This window comes from Lepisosteus oculatus, chromosome 24 (genome assembly GCF_040954835.1).
Source record: "Lepisosteus oculatus isolate fLepOcu1 chromosome 24, fLepOcu1.hap2, whole genome shotgun sequence".
Lineage (NCBI taxonomy): Eukaryota > Metazoa > Chordata > Actinopteri > Semionotiformes > Lepisosteidae > Lepisosteus > Lepisosteus oculatus.
The window spans coordinates 448,198-469,540 of record NC_090719.1 but is presented as its reverse complement, the minus strand read 5'-3'; the positions used below and the strand labels follow the sequence as shown (position 1 = coordinate 469,540).

Here is a 21,343-nt window from a genome sequence, read left to right as displayed (position 1 = left end):
TGTTCATTTACTGCATAATCATAACCCTTTATTATGATTTTCCTTTTATGGCACTCCACAAAAAAAATGCAACAACAACATACAACATACACTTGTTGGCTCCCTTGATTAGCTGGAAATTTAAAAGAAAAGTGAAACGCCGCCACCTGGTGGAAGTCGGGTGCAGTGCAGCCCAGTGCAGTCTTGTTGGCTGCAGTCTGACAGCTTTTGCAAGTCTCTTTTGCACTCTACCTTGTTTTTTATTACACAAGAAAATGATTTTCTTAATTGAACCAATTTCTCCCTTTATTGGAATCTTGAGCTGCTGGTAACCTAAACACACACACACTCACACCCAGCAGAGGAGAGTCACAGTGATGCAGTTAACCCTTGATTTTTCTCTCCTCCTCAGCTCCCACTGCTCACGATTCACAGACACACAGAACACAGCAGCAGCATGGAGGAACGGTCAAGACTCTGGACAGAGGAAGAGGGTTATGGGTTAATCCCAGACAGGGCACTGCTCTTGTGTCCTTGAGGTGCTTCAGGAAAGGCCCCGCTGTCAAACTGGGGGGTCCGGGTGATCATGTCAATGAGGCTTCAGACTCACAGCCCAGGAGGACTGGAGTGCAGGACCCCCCCCCACGGTCCGCCCCACACCCCATCAGTCCGGCTTCCCGGTACCACGTTTCTAAAGAGGCCGGGTCCACTGCGTCAGTAGCCCTCGTTAGCCCAGGTCACCTCGTAGTCGGGGTAGCGCGCCTTCAGCTTCTCCGTGGCCACTGAGTGATTGGCTCGTCCGAAGCCCTGCGAGAGACAGAGGGGTCACGAGGGGGTCACCGGTCCCATCCTCTGCAGCTCCTGTCTCACACGCTGCAGGGCAAGCAGCCAGCTCAGATACTGAATTCAAGGAGCACAGAGGAGGGAACTGTCACCCTGCTTGTTCGATTTCCATCATGTATCTTAGGCTCACTCACCGACGACCAAAGATTATCTATTTATAAGTGGGGATTTTTTATAGCTTCTGTCCTGTTTTTTTAATCTTATGCATATCTGTGCGTTCTTTTTTTTTAAACCTGTGAATGGACTGGCTTTGCGGACATCTTTTTACCCACTGGCAAAGCAAAGTTCCCAGCCGGGACTCGAGAGGAAGGACAGCAGCCCGCCCCCCCTCCTCACCATGGAGTATCCGTAGACGTGGAGCCTCTTGGCCTGGCTGTCGTGCCGAATCCTGCCTCCGCCCACACACTCGCAGTCCAGCCCGCCCCGCCGCTCGATCTCCTCGGACACGCGGTCGTAGATGTCCGCTGGCGACAGGAGCACGAGACACAGTGAGCGCCCAGCGAAGAGATGGGGGTCCCCAGGACCTGGAGACTCTCTAACGGGGTGCCAGCGAGAAAACTGAGCCAAGTCATTAGAGGCCAGAAAGTCTGGCTAAAATGGCAGAAAAAAAACCTTCTAATTAATGTCATGCAGCAACTGTATGGAAATCTGCAACTCTGTTGTTCAATTGATTCTGCTGTATTGGGCCTAACACAGAGAAAGCAGTTGGTACAATGTGGAAAAATGAAGAAATGTGCTCTGAACGTGAAAAAACTGAAGGAATGGTGTTTGATTCCAGCGCTGTTGGTGCCCATTCATATGTAGTGATTCACAAGGAACACATCACCCTGGTAAGAGGAACTGCAAGGCCGTTTTCATATTTCAGGGATAGGAAGAAGCAGCATTTCAAACCACAATAAAAGTCAAATGTACACAGAAATCCTTTTCATACTCTTAATTCTGAATATCAGCTTCTTCAACTTCATCTGAAAAATGTTTTTGTGTTCCCAAACATAAATCCAATACATTCAAATATTCATTAGTTTTCTCATCTCTAAGTTAAAACAGTTAATATAAATAAATGACAAGGGGTAAAGCAGTATAGCATATATTTCTGCTCTACCAAACTATGCATGTATAATATTACAGTCATTTTCTGTAATGCGTTATGCATGTGCAACAGATGTGATGTGTAATGTTTGGCAATGTTTTTCCTCTAGGGAACAATAAACTGATCTGATCAGGTACTAGGAGACAATCAAGATGGATTTAGAACAGGTAGCACTTGCCTAACCAACCTGTCAGACGTCTCTGAAACAGTCGTGGATACACATGACACAGTATTCAGAAGACTTTTCAGTTCTTCACAAAAGATGAATACACAAAAGGGCAGCCGAAGGGCACAGAGGAGGAAATGTGGTTGAGAGGTCATTATTGACTAGAAAACAGGGGATATTGAAGACGGGTGAACACTCTTAGTGGGTGATGTAATCAATAACCACAAAGATCTGTCCTAGGCCTTCTGCTCGTCTGAAATTATCTCAGTGAGTAGTTAGAAAAACGCATCAAGCGTGCAGATAATTAATAATAATAATAATAATTGCTTACACTTATATAGCGCTTTTTCTGGACACTCCACTCAAAGCGCTTTACAGGTAATGGGGACTCCCCTCCACCACCACCAATGTGCAGCCCCACCTGGATGATGCGACGGCAGCCATAGTGCGCCAGAACGCTCCCCACACACCAGCTCTCAGTGGGGAGGAGAGCAGAGTAATGAAGCCAATTCACAGAGGGGGATTGTTAGGAGGCCATGATTGATAACAGCCGATGGGGAAATTTGGCCAGGATGCCGGGGTTACACCCCTACTCTTTTCGAAAAACACCCTGGGATTTTTAATGACCACAGAGAGTCAGGACCTCGGTTTTACGTCTCATCCGAAGGACGGATACCTCAGGAGGATTAGCCACCAGCAAGCGAAATTCAGAAAGATTTCGAGACTTGCCAAGGCTTGGCCGACACCTGGCGGATGACGTTTAATGTAGACGAGCGCAGGGCTTTGCAGGCAGGTAGGAAAAACGTAAACTTGAAATAAAACACGAGATACACTGAGCTAGAGAAGACGACTCATGAAAACGACCGAGATGTTTCTGCCGACACATCATTTACATCAAGACAATGACTATGTCTGGGCATGTAGTCAAGAGCCTAGAATGTAAATGAAGGGGATCGGGGTACACTGTCCGAGGCACAGGCGAAGCCTGACTGAGGAAACTGCAGTTCTGGTCACCGCGTTGGAGAAAATACCCCGCGACTCTGGAAGACCGGGGCTGAAGCGAACCTTTGCGGCGCACTCGCCGGGGGCGAGGGGCAGTTGCCACACTGAAGTAGTACCTCTAACAGCAACACCGGAAAACAGCGAGCAGCCCGAAGGAAGATACCTTCCAGACTGCGTCAGGACCGTCCACCGAGCCCCAGCGTGCGAGAACAGCCGCTGCTGGACAGCCGGTGTGTTCGCGCTCAGAGAGGCCCCGCACGCCAGCCCTACTCTTCCTGCTCACCGTGGTACTCGGCCCACGCATAGCCCCGCACGATGTCTTTACTCGGCGTGTCGTCTCCTTCCTCGGTGGTGTGGACCCGGATCAGCACGTATTTGAACACTCCGTCCGCATCGATATCGGCTTCGGGGATCGCCGCCAACCTGGCCGCCGCCATGACGGAGACAACACGAGCGCAAGGACCTCTGGGAGCAGCGCGGTGCGTTCTGGGAGCCGGAGGCTTTCAGGCGTCATAGCGCAGCGAGACCGAGCTGTGCGGGTGAGCCAGACTCTTCTCTCAATTCAATTCAATTCGAGGTGCTCTATTAGCATGACCGATGGGTACAATCAGTGTTGCCAAAGCAAATAAAAATAATACAATTAACATGGAACAAAACAAAAAATAGAAGTAAAATAAAATCTCTCTTCCTCCGGTACATTGGAGAAGGGGCGTAGCCCACCCTGATTGATCCTAGGCCTGCCCAATCAGTCCAAAGTAATGTAAAAAAAAATTTCCCTTGCTTGCGTTACATGATATGCTTTTTAATGTTTGATTTTTTACATCGTATGTGATTTGCTATTGGCTCGCTGTATCTTTTGCGATCAGTAAGAAAATGATGTAAATGTTGCGGGTCGGTGCATGCGTAGCAGTAGCCTCATTGGCTGTCGTTGTCGTCAGACTCTCTTAGAGCTTAAAGCTCCGTTACGTTGCCCCCCAACAGGCAGCACAAACGATGAAACCCACCTCATTTGTTAGTGATACGTTTGCGCCGTTGAAAGTAGCGTTTGTGCTGCTTTCGTTCCCGAGATATAGCGCCTGCTGTTTCATTATACCGCTCGAGGATGGCATTGTAAATGGGAGGGGTGCCCCTGTGCCGGCAGGACGGTCAGTTAGAGCCCGGGCCACCCTCTCTTGCACAGGCCCACCCAACAATCACTTCCTGGCTACACCCCTGCAGTGGCGCAGACGCATACCAGCATGACACAGTGCTGCTCAAGCAGGCGACACAGTGCTGCTCAAGCAGGCTGCACGGGGTGCCGTTTGAAGGCATTTTAAAACAACTTTATCAATGATTTTCTGTTTAATTATTCAAATCCATAATGTGCTCATTACATACTGGAGCTGGTACAGTACTTGAGAGTGTGTTGAATGTACAGTGCGCGCAGGTGACTCTCCTGCAGTAGCGTGTGCTGGGGGCGTGATCCACGGAGCTGCTCCGGCGCTCAGGCAGGCCGGATCTTCATGGCGCTGGTGCGGTACGAGTAGCGGTATCCCTTCCCGGTTTTCCAGTTGATCCCGGTGGCATGGCTCTCCTTGCTCAGGTGCGCCCCCTTCAGGTAGAGGCCATTGAGGTTGGAGGAGTGGCAGCTGCTGTACCACCATGCTCCTCGGTAGGAGTTGGCACAGTTGCTGTCCGACGCGTCGTTGTCCCGATCGAACGTGGTGAAGGAGTGGTTGCCATGGACAGAGAGAGAGTCACCTGGCACAGCGAGACAGAGAGAGAGAGAGAGTCACCTGGCACAGCGAGAGTGAGAGAGAGAGAGAGAGAGAGAGAGTCACCTGGCACTGGAGAGTGAGAGAGAGAGAGTCACCTGGCACAGCGAGAGAGAGAGAGAGAGAGTCACCTGGCACAGCGAGAGTGAGAGAGAGAGAGAGAGTCACCTGGCACAGAGAAATGTTCGCCACGGCAATGAAGCTCATGGAACTGCACTGCGAGGGTCACACTGCAGAGCGCTGAAGGAGTGAGAGAGGAATGGTGGGGTGCCTACCTGCCTCCCCGCCAGCGAACGCCCCCAGAAGCAGCCTGTAGTTCTGCGACTCGTCTTGGAGCTGGAAGGAGCTATACTGGGCATGAGCTGCGCCCCCCTCGAAGTCCTCCAGGTCCACCCGCAGCTCGTGGGCGCCTGGCCAGGGACAGAGGAGAGTGGAGAGGATGGAAGTGAAACACCGCCACACGAGGAGAGACGGAGGAAGACAGGAGACAGAGAGGGACTGTCGGGGAGAGAGACCTGTCCTGGTCAGCTGGTGGATGTTTTCATTTCCCAGCCAGAATTCGGATAGCTGACTCCCAAACCCGTCCCGATACGACTTCCAGTTGCGGAAGAAGTTGACTGAGCCGTCCACCCTCTTCTGGAAGACCTGAGAGACACACACACACGAGATACCGGGTGAGCGCAGAGGCGCACAGTGCGCAGAGGCGCACAGAGATGGCAGGAGCTGAAGGCCAGGTGTGTCGAAGGTGTGCAGGCTGGCCGACAGGCCGACTCCGAAGTGAATTGGATTTTGGACCAGCGTCACTCGCAGGGGGTTCTGTGGGGGGGCTGTCAGCCATGCCAGTCTCCACTTGCCTCCCTCCACCCCACCATCCTGCCCCGGGTCCGAGTCCCCACCGCCCTCACCAGCCAGCCGCCCTGATCGGTGTCCATGTCGCACAGCACCGTGACCCGCTGGCAGGCAGGGGTGTAGACGGTGTACCAGCCCGTCAGGCTGTGGCCACTGTCCCTCAGCTGGACACAGTTCTTTGCCCCTGCACAGAGAGTACACACACTAAGGCACTAGGATATACCGAGGGACACTGGGACAGTGAGAGACAGAGGGACAGTGACACAGAGACTACAGGCAGCCTCACCTGTTTCGCAGTAGAATGATTCTCCGGGTGTTTCTCCTGTAGTTCAAACAGAGAGTGAGTTACTAGAACTGGTCTCAGGGATGAAGGACTGTAGCTATCAGGAAGTACAGATGGAATTTCAACCCTGGTTTTTAAACATGCCGTACTTTTAAGGAAGCAAGCAGAACGCCAGGACAGAATGGGATAGGTGTGGAGGGGAGAATTTGCGCTGATATTGGGATGATGCAGTGATGTTAAGTGCTTGCTTTTACAGTAGATGATGAATACAGAGAATACAGTGCCCAGCCCCTCCCGTGCAGGACAGTCGTCTGGGATGTGTCAGGATTCAGACAGGCTCTTTGAGAGTCGGAGAGATGGTTTGCAGACCTGCAGGGTGGGAGCTGTCCTGCACCGAGTCTGTGCGGGGAGGGAGATCAGGGGGAGGCAGATAGAAGGACAGAGATTAGAGGCGGGAATGGAAGAAACCAAGAGAGGCAGAGGAGGGAGAGGAGAGAGACAGGGTGAAGGGAAAAGACTAATATTTTAGCAGACCTGCCAGCTTTAAAGAGCCTTTAAATACCTCTGATACTTTTAAATAGCCACGCTAGAGGTTAACAGGGTATTCAGTCGTGAGAGCTGGTGAAGTGTCCCATTCTCACAGGCAGTGACTGAGACGGGCTTGTGTGTGAAGGGCCCCAGGGTGGTACTGTAGCTGCTTGTTCCACACAGGCGGGGCCTGGCAGGGCCTGGCGGGGCCTGGCACAGCATGTACAGCGCGAGACAGGGGACATTCAGACCCCAGAGGGGGGGGTCGGGTCGCTCACCTCTCTCGCCTTTCTCTCCCTTCGGCCCGGCAGGCCCCTGAGGACCCGGCTTGCCCACTCTCCCTTCGTCTCCTTTGCTGCCTGATGGAAAACAAATGGCTCTGAGGTGAGCATCAAAACCTGCAAGCGTATAGATTAATCGACTCTAAAACTGAACATCAACTTACAATCTCTACTCGAAGCGATTTCCTGTGACTTCTAGAAATAAACGTTTCGCGGAGGAGGTGAAATCGTCGAGTTCTGCCCAGGAGACAGATGGGTTTACCTTTGACCCCTGGGGACCCCTGCTCTCCCTTCCCCCCTGGACTCCCTGGGGCCCCAGGACAGCCCTGCAGGACGGCCAAGCGGTCAGACTCCCCCAGGCCAATCAGACGGACATCTGGAGAGAGAGGGGGACCGAGGGGGGGCTGGATCGTCTTCCTTTTCGTTTCAGAGGCTCAGAACGTTACTGACCGGGAGGAAGGACAGAGTCCGGGTCAGGAGCAGAGAGGTACAGAGGAGGAGCAGCAGCACCCAGCTGTGCGGCTCTGGGGGTGCGAACGAGCGCCGGTGTCGGTCTCACCTGGACAGGAGCCGGCTCGGGGCTCGGAGACCAGGCCCCCCACAGCCCACGGCCAGAGCAGGCACATCAAGAGAGGGGGCAAGATCCGCAGGCCCAGCATGGCTGCCCCTGCACCCACAGTGCTGCACACGGCGCACTGGAACTCGGCTCTCCCGGCTGACAGCAGCGTCTCTCCTGCAGGCAGTACCAACACCGGCGGGTTAATGCACCAGAGGCTCTGCCATGCTGAATTACTCCTCAGTCCTACAGGCTTCGTAACAGTAAGTGAATAGGAAGAGCAGTGCACCAGGCAGCCCAGGGCACACGGAGGAGTCCAGTTAACGAGCTGGGAGAGTCATGACTTCTGTACTTCTGTAGTAAACTTCCCAGTCTGCAGGGACGCGCTGGCAAGTTTTTGTTCTGAGTTAATAACTGTGAGTGTTATAGTTTACGGCTTGTGCAAGCTGACAGCCTGGTACGTTAACACAGAGCAGGCACTCTGGCCATGCTGTTTCCTAACAGCAGAGGAAACAAACACTCGAGCAAGTGGGTCTACAAACAGCAGCGGTGTAGAGACGCCCCTGCTTGGTGAGCAGCTTGTATCCCCTTTCTCAACACCGACAGAACATCCCGCAGTGCACCATGGTAAAAACATGGTCAAGTGCAGTAAAGCCCAGTGAAATCATAGCAAAAGTGCAGTAAAGCCCAGTGAAACATGGTAAAAGTACAGTAAAGTGAAGTAAAGCCCAGGGAAATCATAGTAAAAAGTGCAGAAAAGCCCCGTGAAACATGGTAAACGTACAGTAAAGCCCAGTGAAATCAATGCACTGGGAGAAGCTATCAGGGTTCTAAAGGCAGATGAACTTACTCAAGCAGTCTGTGTGTTCGGTCTCTGCGTCTCCCTGCTGGGCTCTCCTCTCCTGCCCAGCCCAACTCCCGACACATTTATACCCCCCTGCCCAGACCATGACGCAGCCCCCCCCGCGCAGCCCCCCCGGCAGGCAGGAGCGGTCTGGACTGCGTCGTCTGCTCCTCCTCTCTCTCCACAGACGCCCTGCTCCCACCGCGTGCCTCCTGAAGAAGGAAAGGCCCAGTCTCGCACTGGGGTGTCCCCGCCCGGAGCCCGGAGCAGGACGGGGGGCCCTGCAGCTAGCCCATCGCGCGTCGCTGGGGTCTCCCTGTTTGACCTCCACCCTCCAGCCTTAATAAAATTAAACCAGTTGTTGGTAAAAATCGCCCTCAGGCAGCTACCCAGCAGCTCCAGACTCACAGCCGTCTCAGGTTTGGGCTCCCCTAGTTCTCTTTCAGCGTCGGATCGTAAGCGCTCAGTGAAGCTGGTCAACTGGACAGGAGGCCGTGCCGAAGGTCCCGCCAGCCCAGCGGGGGGCCGGCCTGCGCTCCGGGGCGGGAGAGGGGAGAACGTGCCGTCAGGCTCTTCGTCAGCAGCGGCGCGGGGCGTAACGCGCCGCCGGCCACAGCTCCGACGTCGGCTGGCTGGGATTCTGGGATTGGCTCGGCAGGCAGAAGGAGCCGGACAGGGCCACTGCTGTTTGGAGCCCCTGGGAGGCGGAGGGGTCACCCCCTGTGCCTGGCCGGACCGCGGGTCGGACTCGGAGACACATCGCGCTGAGCAACAGCAGGGCTCTGGGGCAGCTGCCTCTCCCCCCTGTTCAATTTCGGTTCATTTTTTTAAAAAATAGCTAACTGAAGTGAAACTGCGCCCGGGCTGGCAGTCAGCAGAAATGAGCCGAGAGGGGGGGTCAGCCAGAGGCCAGGGGGGAGGTTTTACAGAGCTGGAGCAGCGGCACCCCAGCCCGACGCCCAGCGCCGCGCACTGGAACTCACAAGGCTTCTACCACAGACCGTTCTTTAAAAAATCTCAATTTATTGTGCAGAAAACAATACAAAAAGAGAAGGAGCTGGGAGAGGGGCAGGTGGAGTGAGGTCCGGCTGGTCCGGCCCAGGAGTATCCTCCGCCAGGGTTTCCAGCACTGCTCCACGCAGAAAACCAGCTGTTTTAAAAATCAGATGCGTTAATTTTGGAAATTGCTAATACAAAAATTGAAGAAGGACTTAGAGGTAGCTTAAATTCGGGGGAGCTATTTTAAGCTTCGTACATGCATATACAGTAGGTCTTGGTTGTTTTGCAGCCCTGTGCCTGTGGACACAGTCCACTGGGGAGAGAGAGAGCTCTGGCAGCCTGCAGGAGCCAGCCAGGTGAACACAGAGCCCCCGGGAGCCACTGGTAAGCCGAGCTGAGCCGGAGCAGTGTCTGTGTGTCCGTTTTAACAACGACAGGGCTGTCTGCAGCCTCCTCCAGTGGTCCCTGCAGACCCCGAGCTCTCTCTCCCCCCTGACCCCTCTGTCCCTCGGGAGCCCCTCCAGGGAGGCCTGCTGCTAGATGATGGCTCCGCCGCTCTTCCTGCTGCGGCAGAGGTGCAGCAGCAGCAGGACCAGGGCGAGGAGGAGGAGCAGGACGAAGAGGAGGAGCAGCACTGCCCAGGCCCACGGCCGCAGGGCCTTCCTGACGCTCAGGCTCTCCTCCGGCAGCAGGCTGCTCAGGCTCAGCATGTAGCCCAGAGCCCAGCCGATCGAAGTGTCGCCCACCTGCGGTCAGAGAGCCACGGTCACTCAGCCCGAACGGGTCCGCAGGGCCCGAGCCCCGGGCACCGCGCTCACGCCCCAGAGCCCGCAGGCGTTCAGAACCGGGGTCCCCACCTGCTTCTGGAAGGAGACGAGGGGGAAGGTGCTGTTGTCGAAGCCGTAGGCGTCCAGCATCAGCACCTCGATGAACACGGAGATGGTGCAGTAGTCCTGCAGGCGCTTCTCCTGGTCCGGCACCTTCTCCCGCATCTGCAGGGCAGGAGCGCGGAGCGGCGGTGGGGTCAGGCAGCCATCGGACAGACGGGGAGGAGCAGCGAAACAGACGGGTCAGGGGTCAGGGGTCGGGGGTCAGGGGTCAGGGGGTCTGTGTACCTGCTTGAACGTCATGGCGCAGACGGCTTGTGCGGCGCTCTTCATCTGGGCTGGGGAGTTCACGGAGATGCCTGTGGCCCGCTGGAGGAAGCTGGAAGTGTAGAAGAACGCGGAGAAGGCCTGGGCAGAGGGGGAGAGAGGAGCGGGCGGGTGATTTAATCCAGGCCTCAGTCAGGCTCAGACTCCTCGGAAAGATCCTGACGGCGCCTTCAGGCCCAGAGCACACAAACCCAGCCCTGACCCCGTGTGCACTGAGAACTGAGCAGGGGCTCTTCCACACTCCCCGGCTCGTGGGAGTCTGGAACAACATTCCTCGGGTTCTTTCAGAATCCCGATTCCCTGCATTTACATTGTTTTTCAAGGCACCAAAAGCCATCGAAATAGGTGGTTTGTGGATTATTTTTTTCAGAAAATGAATAAATACTGTGAAGTGCAAAATCTACCATTAAACATTCTCCTTGTTTGAAAATAACGCTGTTGCACTTGAATAATATGACGAATTCTTACGCCCCGCCATGTAAATTGAGTTCTTGCCACCACTTAGTGCAGCAGTGATCCAACCCACAGATCCAGGTGCGATCTTGCAAATGTCTGGAGAACAATCTGCCCTGAAATGGCGGATGGCTTTTTGTTTCAACGAAACCGGAACTCGAAAGGAGCTGGTGATGTGATCTATTAAAAATGCACGTATTCCCAACATACAATCTGGACACTGTATACAACATAATTTAAATCCAACTAATGAATATGGATGTGAATTCCCCTTCCTAAGTCACTCTGCTATACGTTACATTATTTAGGAATCACCTGGACTGGTGTCGGGAGCCTCAAGTGTGACTTCTGGCCCCAGTCCCAACTCTAATCCGTTTATTCCTAGGGAAAGAGCCTCGCACATCCCTCATCCCCTAATCCATATTTACACTCTCCTGGTGAGGAAAAATCCCTTTGGTACATCTTTTCACTGTACCGTAGGTCTTGCCTCCCTGGTCCTTCACCCTGACTGTGAAGCCCAACAGAGGCCTACAGCCCACGGGCGCACGCCGCAGCGCGGACACGCCGGACTCACCAGGAACCTGCCGGACACCGGGGGCTGGAAGACGCTGTTGAAGGAGCAGCGAGAGAAGGGGCAGTCCTGCAGGCTGAAGATCTGCGAGACGACGTTGCGACACTCCCCGTAGTTCCCCGAGCCCAGGACCCTGACCACGCTGTCCGGCCGGTACGGGCTTGGCCGCTGCCCCTGCGTGCAGGGCGAGTCGAACACCTGGCCCAGCTTCACGTCCACGCTGTGGCCCGCCGGGTAGCAGGGGTGGGTGACCTCCGCCACGAAGTTCTGGGTCTGCAAGAGGAGAGCAGGTCAGACAGAGGGACACGGCCAGCCAGCGGGAAGGACAGGGGGACGAGAGGGTCTTTCTGTCTGTCCACCAGCGTGACACAGCCATGTCTCCACGTGCTGGTGTCTCTCCGGCCAGCATGGACAGTGTGTGTCTGTCTGGCAGGGTCAGTGTCGGTCTATCCGCTGGGGCCAGAGTGCGTTTGTCCACCCGTTGGGCTCGGTGTCCGCCTGTCTGCCCATCTGTAAGGGTCAAGTTGCGTTTGTCCATCGGGGTCAGTGTCCCTCTGTCAGGTGAGTGTGTGTCCATCAGGGGCCGTGTTACCTGCATCATGGAGGCCAGCACCTTGCGCAGCGCCTGGTCCCGGCCGTAGCACAGGAAGCTGTGTGTGTAGAGCCGGTACTCCTGGCCGTACAGCCTCAGCGTCATGCTGTCCAACGGGCTCTCCAGCTTCTCCTGCGTCACGAAAGAGATCTGCGTCGACGCCCCGCCGAAGTCCATCGCTCCCACTGTGCCCTGACCCGGGCTCAGCCAGCGCCCCACAAATCCGTACTGCGCCCCGGAACGGCACAGCAGAGCCGGGAGGGGGAAGGGGGGGGTCGAGAGAGAATGAAAAGCCTGAAGCTGGAGGAGTGACAGGATCTGCAGACGCACCGCCTCAGAACAACGGCTCTTTCCTGTGCTACCCACCAGGGGGCTCCACACGACACCACAATACTCCCGCTTCGGCAGATTCAGTAAGACTGCTTTTATTGCTTCTAAGATCCAATAAATGCTGACTTTTTTTTCCCCCAAACTCAGAACTCGGCTCCTTGTATTTGAACCAAAACTAACATGCATGAACAGACGCAGCTTCCTGTGGATTTCAGAACACAATTTCAAATGCTGCTGCTCACCTTCAAGGACTAGAAGAGTCTGGCTACAGACCGCTACACACCTGCACATCTCCTGCAAGACTGAGAGACACTGGGAGACCCTGGAAGTCTGTCCATTCTATTCTGCTGCTGCAGGAATGTGGAATGATCAATCAGCCTGTGTCCCTGTGTTACAGGGGTCTCTGGGGGCCCGTGTCCCTGTGTTACAGGGGTCTTCGGCTGTCCTGTGCTGTGAGAGTGCGTCAGTGTGGGTCAGCCACCTTGATAAAGTTCTCCAGCAGGTAGTTGATGGTCACCCAGCCATACGCTCCCTCCAGCTGTCCTGTCAGGATCTCCGCCCTCTGGAATTTGAAGGGGTATGACGACACTTTCTCCTTGACCTCCATCAGGACGCGATCCGAGTCTTCAGGGCTGGACATACTGTGTGGGACAGGGGGGAGGAGACAGGGTGCATATGACCATGGAAAACAGAGTACAGAAACCTTCTGATCTAACAGAGGGATCCTAGTGGGGTCTGACGGGGGCAATCAAGGCCTAGTACTCACTTGAGCAGTCTCATGCCTGCAGTAGCACCAAGGTAGATGGGCGTCTGGGCATGCTTCCCCTGCGGGACGTCCTGCTTGGCCTGATTGAGACACGTCTCCAGGCTCTTTCCTGCACCTCCTGGCTGACTGGCGTAACTGGAGATCCCACCTCCTACAGCAGCACAGACATCGCAGGGCTTAACGATACAACAACACACACACAGAGCACAGAGGCCAGGGCTGGGGCCGGAGGCACAGGCATATACACAGAAAAAAGCTTTTCCTGTTTGGTGTCCCGCAGTGCTAGAGCCGCTCTCTGGGCCCTCTTGGGCCTGTTCTGCACAGCAGCAGGCAGGCCCAGGCCGGTGCGGATTAGCTGTGATCCGTCAGCCTGCCTCAGCTGGCCCACATGACTCAGGCGGCACCGTGGGAAACCGCTCAGTGCTGAGCGCAGCTGTGCCCTGTGCAGCAGGACTGCAACACTGCTGGACACTGCAACACTGTGCAGACTGCTGCAAAACGACACACGACACAGCCTGCAGAGCCGAGACGCTGCATACAGGCCACAGGACACAGAACAAGACACTGTCCAGGACAGCAGCCTGTCTCTGTCTCCCCCCCTCCAGCGTTCACAACGCTCCTACCTTCCACATGGCATTCGCTGTGCTGTGTCACAATGCCCGTGCCGTTCTCCTTGTCCGCTGGCCACTTGTAGATGTACAGGGCGGTGTGGGAGGAGCCTGCGTCCAGCACGATGCCGTACTGCAGACACAGAGGGGGCAGGCAGACGTGAGACGAGGAACCAGCCCAGGGGTCTGTGTCCCTCCTGAGCTCTGAATGACCAGGGCAGACACAGCACCACATCACAGCTCTGCAGGACCAGCGGCCCCTGGCCACCCAGCGGCCTGCGCAGAGTCACAGAGTGTTTGCTTTGGTTACCGTTTGTCGCACAGACCAGTACCGTTGTGCAACCCTGCCGGGCGCTCGGGAGCACGTTTCTGGACGCATTCACCACAGATTTCACAATGATTCACGAGCTGCACACCACAGCTCCACCACAGCCACCACGGTTATTTTTAATTAGTAGTGGCTGCGATACCTATCGGCGTGAGAAACCCTGGAATTGCAGGTCAGGTGAGAATTCCCTTCCTCTCTGTCTTTCACCCTGTGAATCAGTGTGTCGGGCGCTCAGAGTGATGAGTACAGAGTCTGACAGCAGCCCTCAGTCAAGGTCACACCTAGAAAACACTGTCTGGAACTGAAACAACAATTTCACGCGGATCAGACTAGCTCCTCGCCCAATCGTCATTCACGAGCAGCAGCAGAATGACTCTGCTCACCTCTGAGAACACTGTAACGCCACTGGTTTATAACTGACCAATCAATCAAGTTCATTAATTACAGTAACTGTCCTTCTAGCAGGCACTTCTGTCTCAATCGATGTTCGGACCCAGAGTGGCTCATCACAATTGTCAATGCTGAGCTCACATTGTGTTCATGAAACACCGAGACCACAGAGCTGCTGCACAAGTTCCTTCTTGTGGGTCGGCAATCAACTCTTGTGCTGCAGTCCGAAGAACAGGGGAGAGCTATCAGCACACACAGAGCCATTACCACACCTGCTCTCACTGAGCTATCAGCACACAGTGCTATTAGCACACAGAGCTATTAGCACACACAGAGCTAGTACCAGACTCACTGTCTCAGTGCTATTAGCACACACAGAGCTAGTACCAGACTCACTGTCTCAGTGCTATTAGCACACACAGAGCTATTACCAGACTCACTCTCTCGGTGCTATTAGCACACACAGAGCTATTAGCACACAGAGACACACTCTCACTGAGCTATCACGTTCTCAGAATTACACCCCACACCAACAGCTGCTCAGGCTCTACCTCCACTGACGGCCACTTCTCTCCCTGACACACACATCCCGTCAGAACTGTGCCTTAGCCTGCGGTTCCCCTCTCGAACCCACCGCCTGCTGCTCTGCTCCGATGGAGGAGGGAAGGGGAGATGCTCACAGGCCACCCCTCAGGTAGGCAGCTCTCAGCCTAGTGCTCTGTGTGGCGCCAGGTGTGCGGCTGTTTGAGCTCTGTCTGTGTTGCTTCTCAGCGCCCTGCTGTCGAGCACAGGAAACACAGCGCTGTCATCGCGAGCCCCGCAAACACACGAGCCAGCTGAGGAGCCCACGGGCTGTCACACACACACACGCTCTTGCCCACACTGACACTCACAGGCACACAGAGACACACACATTCACACACAGTGCCAGCGCTGTGCCAGGTGTGAGTGAAGGGAGAGGAAGGAGTGAGATGAAGAGAGGGAGGCAGGGCCGAGCTATGGAAGAGCCCGCAGGGAGTTTGAGTCGGGTGGGTCAGCGCTGTCACAGGACCGGACAGCGTGTCCACGGCCGAGCGCAAACCCCTTGACCAGGTACACTCTCCCCCTCAGCCTCACTCGCGGTTAGGAAAACGACGAAACCACAGGCAACAGCAGGGCGGGGTGAGAACTACACTCGGTACGTGACCCCGGAGGAGAGCCGGCGGCCGACGGAGGGGCAGCCGGTGCCCGAGACGCGCACGGACACACAGGTTCATTTCATTTTCGTTTTCAAGTGCCGGTAATAAACCGGTCAGAACAGACAAGCAAACAAACACACAGTTCAGCGCCCGTGTGCCCAAACACGGCGGATGCGCTGGCCGGTAAGTCCCGGGGCCGCAGGCTGTCACCTCAGGGACACGACACGGCACGGCACGGCACGGCACGACGGGGCGCGGAGTTACCATGTAATCCGGGGGCTCCTCCACGTCCCGGGTCGGGATCGCCAGCAGCATGATGCCGAAGGCCCCCGCCAGCAGCAGCAGCACGGGGGTGGCCAGCTGGCCGCAGTGCCGAGCCATGGTCCGCGCGGAGCCGGGAGGGTGGGAGCGCGCGGCGGGGTGCACCTTGCGGCAGGCGCGCGCCAGAGGGAAGTGAGTTCGGCTGGCAGCTCCGCGCGCGCTCTTAAAGCGCCGCTCCCCGCACCCTCCTCCTCCCCTCTTGCGGGGGGGGGTGGGGGGCAGGGTCTTCACCCCTCGACCTCGAAAGCAGCCGCCGAGCAGGCAGAGGAACAAGCAGACCTCAAAGGGATGAGGCTTTCAAAAAGCAACAAAGGTGCTGGAACGCCTCCAGTTTGTTCTGTGATGTCGACTGAAGCCACATCCTGCGACAGTAAAGAAGTAAAGAAGAACCGCCATAGAAAGTAACAACAATGCTACAAAAGGTATCCTCTTATAATGAGCTCGGCGCTCAGCTGGCCCCGTACAGAGCGCGGAATAACTGCGCAGTGCTTTCATCTCGGTGCAGTCTGAGGTTTGAGGCACACCTATGTTGGAGTGTAGAAATAAAATCAACAAAAATCACAAGAAGGAGAAGTTGTTTTTTTCAGTTGATGTTGAAAACCTTGGCGCAGAGCCAGCCCCCCCGCCCAGCGCGGTGCGATCCTCTGCCCACTGGGCGAGCTGGTCCCCCGGCCTGGGAGACAGGGAGGGGCAGCTCTCCATGGCGACCGCAGCGCGGCTCAGAGAATGGTCTGGGGGGACAGTCCCAAGGGGGAGCTTGTGGAACTTGGGGTACAGAACTAACAGCCCGACCTAGAGCCTCAATGCTGCCTTTGTGTGCCGAGCCCAGGACTCCCCTCCCCTCCCTCCGCCTGCTCGACCCTCCTGCCCTCAGCACTGGAGTGCTCGCTAGCTCGTTAGCTCGTTAACTCGTTAGCAGGCCTCTCCCGGGTGCCCTGCGCCGCAGCCTGAGCAGTAAATTGCTCTCCGTCTCCGAGGAGATTCCTGCCGCTCTGCAGAGCTCTGCCTGGACAGCCGCCCTGAAATCAGACCCATCACAAATATTCCTCCTCTCTGGAGCGCACACGCAGCACGGGTTCGAGACTGGGTCACATCAGCAGCCTGCTGTGAGCAGGACTCCCTGAGCAGCAGAAACTAAACTTAATGAGCAGAATAAACACTGAAAGTGCTGCCTGCAGCAGTGTGACAATCACAGCTCGAGCAGCAGGTCCAGAGCCCAGACACACGTGTGTGTCTGTTTCTGTGTGTGCGTGTACATGTGTGTCTCTGTGTGCATGTACGTGCGTGTCCGTGTGTGTCAGTGGGTGTGTAGGTAGCTGTGGTTGTGAGAAAACACTTCCACAGAAGTCATGAGTAACAGACAAAATACGAGTGACCTTAAACTGTAAAACGCTTTTTTATAAACCAAACATCACCTGCTGAATCTCAAAATCCCCCCAAATTTTTGCCAGTTTTCACTCCCAAATCTCACCTGAGTGGAGTGTGGAAAAGTGAGCCACAGTACAGTGCGAGTCAGCGCGTGTCCAGGGCAGCAGTGATCCTGTCTGGTGACACAAAGGACATACTGCCCTTCAGCACCACTGTTGAGATGCACTTCTGCTCAAACAGCTGCAGGATTTTGGAATTTAACTGCTTGCAAAGCAGCGCAAAGAAAGGTACTTGGGCTCTTAGCTGCATGTTGATGAGCCAAAACCATTTCAAACATTCCTTTGTTGAAGGACTCAAGGGAATCCTCTTCAGAGACATGCCTGGGACACATCCGCCCTGCCTGTGCAGCAGCACGCTGCAGGACACGTCACACGGACAGCCGCCACACGCTGGCGACGCGTCAGATCAGGGGCTCGTGCAGGAAGCCGACCTGCAGGCGGTCTGCGAGGGAGGGGCTGCGCTGGGGTGCGCTCGGTGAGAGCTGTCCGCTCCTCCTCTGCACCCCATCACCGGGCCAGACGGGGAAAAGACTCCATAAGGAACCAGACACCCCAAACCCAGCGACGTCCAGGGGGACGGGGCGAACCGCCCGTCAGACCTCCCCCACAGCGGGAGACACTGGCGCCTGCAGTTTGTCCGCGCCGCCTTGCGTGTGAGTCTGTGGCAGCTGAACAAGGAAGGGTCTCGGGGGTCCGGTGTTCCGTGGACGTCTGTCCCGTAGTGGATGAGTCACTGTCCCTCCCTGCTGCTGGCAGCCATGGGGCACAAACACCGCCACTGTTCCAGGGCCATTCAGCTCTGTCCCGACTGCGCTGTGTCTGTGGGGGGGACACTCACAATGAGTGGGGCGCAGTGCAGCACAAACAGCCCCTCTGTTTCGCAGCAGAAAATGCTGCATTCATGGGCCCATACATCCGTGTCAGATTTTCCTTTGCTCTCCAGCGGAGGAAACAGAACAAGAGCAAGAGCTGCCAGCCTGGTCCTCTTCAAGGCACTGAGCCTTAATTGGGCAGCAATCAGGCACACAGCCAGAGCAGACCCAGGGCACCAGGCCCACGGGCACTCGGACTTACCACTGCGAACGGGGGAGCGGTCTCGGCCTCTCCTGGACTTGGCTTGCAGCAGCTCCTTGCAGGCTTTACTGTACCTCCATCCGCCTTCGTTGGGAATTCCGCTGCCCCGGGCAGCTGCTGGAGCAGAGAGACACACTCACACACTCACACTCACACACACTTACACTCTCACACACACTTACACACTCACACACACTTACACACTCACACTCTCACACATCCAGAAAGTGAGGGGATCTTCCTGGCTCAGCTCTCCCAGCAGCAGGGCTGCCCAGTCGCTCCCTGTGAGCGGACAGGGCAGGAGCGATCTGCACTGGCGGCTGTGTGCCTGAGCTGTGGAGGGCTGGGAGGCTCTCGTCTCGCCCTCCCTCCTCGTGTCCGCGGCGCCAGCCCGTGTTGGTGAGGCCGTGACGCTGGCTGTGAGTTTTACGGACTGTGCCAGATGGACAGCTCCCGTGGGAGACGCTGGCGTGGGGAGAGGAGAGGGGGCTGTCCGTGCCATTTTCCGGCGCATTAAGCGCCAGCTGTGCAGACGCCCTGGACCAGGCTTTCCTCTGTGGCATTCCGATATTGTCTTTGGGAATGAGATGTCAGCACTCGGGAAACTTGAAATAGATAACAGACACTTGAAGTAGTACAGTGGAGTGGGTCACAATCCAGTAGGAGTGCAATTTAATGGAAGTGCAGCACACCGTAGTACAGGGCAGCACAGTGGAACCCAGCAGAATACAGTGAATTACACTGGAATGCAATAGAGTGCCGTGGAAGTGGAGTATAGTGGAGTAGAGTGGATGTGCAGTACAGTACAGTGGAGTATAGTGGAGTAGAGTGCAGTAGAGTGGATGTGCAGTACAGTGTAATGCAGTAGAGAGGATGTGCAGTACAGCAGAGTACAGTGAAGTACAGTGGATGTTTAGTACAGTAGAGAGGATGTGCAGTACAACACACAGTGAGACATGAGAGGTGGTGAGAGGAGAGATGTGAAGTTGAAGTGCATGGTTAAGACCTGGCGCTGGGGTTTGAGATGGCTAGGACTGGGATTGCTTTCAAGGGCTGGACCAGTGCTCTGACACTAAGGCTTCCTGGAGCAGTGCAGTTCCCCGCCTGCTCTAGGACCCTGCCTTTGCGAGATGCTTCAGCTCCGTGATCTTCACCTGCAGTCGGCCCCGATTCCAGTGCTGTGAGTTCCCTGCCAGCCTCGCAGTGCCTGACCTTCCTGTCTTCCTTCTCTGGTGGGCTCTCTGCTCCTCTCGCCCCTCTCGACCTGTCATAGTGACAGCAGCCCCACCCATCCGTGGGAGCAGACACGGAGTGGGCCTGGACTTAGCTGGAACACAGACACTGCTCCTCGGAATTCCTCGGAATTCCAACTTCCCGCATGGAGAGTGGTCACTCACTGCTGTCACTCATTACCTTGTTGTGCAACCAGACTGTCAGGAGACCTGCCAGCGCCTCTGTGGAGGAAACGCAAGACAGCCAGCAAAGCAGGTCAAGATCACCACTCATGACTGGGCCCTGCAAATAACAGGGTTTCACAGGAATCGTTTTTGCTCATTATTGCTTTGCTAACACCGTGATACATCACCTTTGACTTTAGAAATCAAGTTCCCTGACCCCGAGTGTGGTAGAAGGGAGAGGTGTGCGCAGAGCTCTTCTGTGAGCAGTGTCTCTGGCAGGGGGTGTGAGCGCAGAGCTCTGCTGTGAGCAGCGTCTCATCAGCGTCGGTGAGCGCAGAGCTCTTCTGTGAGCAGTGTCTCATCAGCGTCGGTGAGCGCAGAGCTCTTCTGTGAGCAGTGTCTCATCAGCGTCGGTGAGCGCAGAGCTCTTCTGTGGGAAGTGTCTCATCGGGGGGGTGTGGGGAGAAACCCCAGGGCCTGCTGGACGAAGAGCCTGGTTTGCGTGTTGCCAGGTTAGTTCTGTGCCCAGTCAGGCTGGCTCAGAGGGCAGAGCAAGGGAGCTCTGCTGCTATGTAAGAGATACTCTCTGCTCTTTGGTGCGGCTCCACTCTCAGGGACACGCTGCACCAAGGTTGTAGGCACACATTCTCTGAGAATGTGCGTTTCTCGTATTACAGCCACCCTGGGCGTATTGGGACAAGCCTGGCTGCTGTTCTCTGGAACAGTTCACCCCAGAGGACACAGGCACCCGGACAGCTGGAGGACTGACTGATCCAGCACTGCCTCTGCAGAACCCGCATGGCGTGGCCCGCAGCCAGGGTGTGTGTGGGGCAGGGTGTGTGTGGGCCAGGGTGTGTGTTCTCGCTGGGTGGGGTGTGCACGGTCACACCTTCACAAAGAAACAGGTGTGATCAGGGACAACAAGTAAATAAGCAAAATAGTAGTATAAAACAGGAAATACAGAATGAACGTATGTAAGAGCTCTTAAGGTCTTTTTGATTTGTGTGTGTGTATGTGGTCAGTGTGTATAGTTGTGTTGTGTGTCTGTACAGTATGTGGTCAGTGTGTACAGTATGTGGTCTGTGTGTATAGTTGTGTGGTGTGTGTGTGTGTGTATGTGGTCAGTGTGTATAGTTGTGTGGTGTGTGTGTGTATGTGGTCAGTGTGTATAGTTGTGTGGTGTGTGTGTACAGTATGTGGTCTGTGTGTATAGTTGTGTGGTGTGTGTGTGTGTGTGTGTGTGTGTGTATGTGGTCAGTGTGTATAGTTGTGTGGTGTGTGTGTACAGTATGTGGTCAGTGTGTATAGTTGTGTGGTGTGTGTGTGTGTGTATGTGGTCAGTGTGTATAGTTGTGTGGTGTGTGTGTACAGTATGTGGTCAGTGTGTATAGTTGTGTGGTGTGTGTCAGTGTGCAGGTGTGAGCCCAGGATCACAGCTCGGTGTCCAGCGTCACGCTGAGACCTGACTGCTGGGTCCAGTCTGACCGGCTAGCTCTGTGCTGTGCGTGGAGCCCTCCTCACTCGAGCCGGTCACCTGCGGAGTCTCTCCTGTCTGGCAGTGCTCCTGGCGCCTCTCCCCA

General features: G+C 55.5%; 3 protein-coding genes and 1 long non-coding RNA gene across 8 annotated transcripts; 1 reads left to right on the top strand and 3 right to left on the bottom strand.

Moving 5' to 3' along the window:
- Positions 1-6: 6 nt before the first annotated feature.
- phpt1 (phosphohistidine phosphatase 1) lies at positions 7-3,567 on the bottom strand. Of its 2 annotated transcripts, none has more exons than XM_069183403.1 (3): positions 3,364-3,567; positions 1,159-1,357; positions 7-786 (listed from the first exon to the last, which is right to left on the bottom strand). In XM_069183403.1, the coding sequence occupies exons 1-3, from the start codon at positions 3,515-3,517 to the stop codon at positions 744-746; spliced, it is 396 nt and encodes a 131-aa protein (XP_069039504.1). In that variant the 5' UTR covers positions 3,518-3,567; the 3' UTR covers positions 7-743. The 2 variants fall into 2 exon arrangements, with proteins under 2 accessions (XP_069039504.1, XP_069039505.1); XM_069183404.1 differs by having other exon boundaries at positions 1,159-1,286; positions 3,364-3,558.
- Positions 3,516-10,761, top strand: LOC138224991 (uncharacterized). The gene is made up of 2 exons (XR_011183517.1): positions 3,516-3,619; positions 6,806-10,761. It is a non-coding gene; the product is annotated as an uncharacterized lncRNA (long non-coding RNA).
- On the bottom strand, positions 4,403-8,292 carry LOC102693920 (ficolin-1-like). Of its 3 annotated transcripts, XM_006640496.3 has the most exons (9): positions 8,182-8,292; positions 7,335-7,508; positions 7,038-7,151; positions 6,773-6,853; positions 5,970-6,005; positions 5,740-5,867; positions 5,350-5,479; positions 5,110-5,244; positions 4,403-4,820 (listed from the first exon to the last, which is right to left on the bottom strand). In XM_006640496.3, exons 1-9 carry the CDS (start codon positions 8,279-8,281, stop codon positions 4,564-4,566), a joined length of 1,155 nt encoding a protein of 384 aa, XP_006640559.3. In that variant the 5' UTR covers positions 8,282-8,292; the 3' UTR covers positions 4,403-4,563. The 3 variants fall into 3 exon arrangements, with proteins under 3 accessions (XP_006640559.3, XP_015222247.2, XP_015222248.2); XM_015366761.2 differs by having other exon boundaries at positions 5,110-5,479; XM_015366762.2 differs by lacking the exon at positions 7,335-7,508 and having other exon boundaries at positions 5,110-5,479.
- Positions 9,179-18,521, bottom strand: LOC102688617 (ectonucleoside triphosphate diphosphohydrolase 2-like). 2 transcript variants are annotated; one of them, XM_015366760.2, is made up of 10 exons: positions 17,337-18,521; positions 15,809-16,227; positions 13,664-13,781; positions 13,041-13,191; positions 12,756-12,915; positions 11,945-12,172; positions 11,356-11,625; positions 10,290-10,409; positions 10,032-10,166; positions 9,179-9,920 (listed from the first exon to the last, which is right to left on the bottom strand). In XM_015366760.2, exons 2-10 carry the CDS (start codon positions 15,923-15,925, stop codon positions 9,711-9,713), a joined length of 1,509 nt encoding a protein of 502 aa, XP_015222246.1. In that variant the 5' UTR covers positions 15,926-16,227; positions 17,337-18,521; the 3' UTR covers positions 9,179-9,710. The 2 variants fall into 2 exon arrangements, with proteins under 2 accessions (XP_015222246.1, XP_006640621.1); XM_006640558.3 differs by lacking the exon at positions 17,337-18,521 and having other exon boundaries at positions 15,809-16,265.
- Positions 18,522-21,343: the final 2,822 nt, after the last annotated feature.

Excerpts from the sequence above, each read along its gene's own strand:
- phpt1 (XM_069183403.1), bottom strand. The coding sequence starts at position 3,517 with ATGGCGGCGGCCAGGTTGGCGGCGATCCCCGAAGCCGATATCGATGCG. Across the intron at positions 1,358-3,363 it reads TGCGTGGGCCGAGTACCACG|AGAGTCTCCAGGTCCTGGGG; the intron begins GTGAGCAGGAAG and ends GCACCCCGTTAG. Across the intron at positions 787-1,158 it reads ACGTCTACGGATACTCCATG|GGCTTCGGACGAGCCAATCA; the intron begins GTGAGGAGGGGG and ends TGTCTCTCGCAG.
- LOC102693920 (XM_015366761.2), bottom strand. The coding sequence starts at position 8,281 with ATGGTCTGGGCAGGGGGGTATAAATGTGTCGGGAGTTGGGCTGGGCAG. Across the intron at positions 7,509-8,181 it reads CGAACACACAGACTGCTTGA|GAGAGACGCTGCTGTCAGCC; the intron begins GTAAGTTCATCT and ends TACTGCCTGCAG. Across the intron at positions 5,480-5,739 it reads CCGATCAGGGCGGCTGGCTG|GTCTTCCAGAAGAGGGTGGA; the intron begins GTGAGGGCGGTG and ends TGTGTCTCTCAG.
- LOC102688617 (XM_015366760.2), bottom strand. The coding sequence starts at position 15,925 with ATGGCTCGGCACTGCGGCCAGCTGGCCACCCCCGTGCTGCTGCTGCTG. Across the intron at positions 12,916-13,040 it reads GCAGGCATGAGACTGCTCAA|TATGTCCAGCCCTGAAGACT; the intron begins GTGAGTACTAGG and ends TGTCCCACACAG. Across the intron at positions 9,921-10,031 it reads TCGTCTCCTTCCAGAAGCAG|GTGGGCGACACTTCGATCGG; the intron begins GTGGGGACCCCG and ends CTCTGACCGCAG.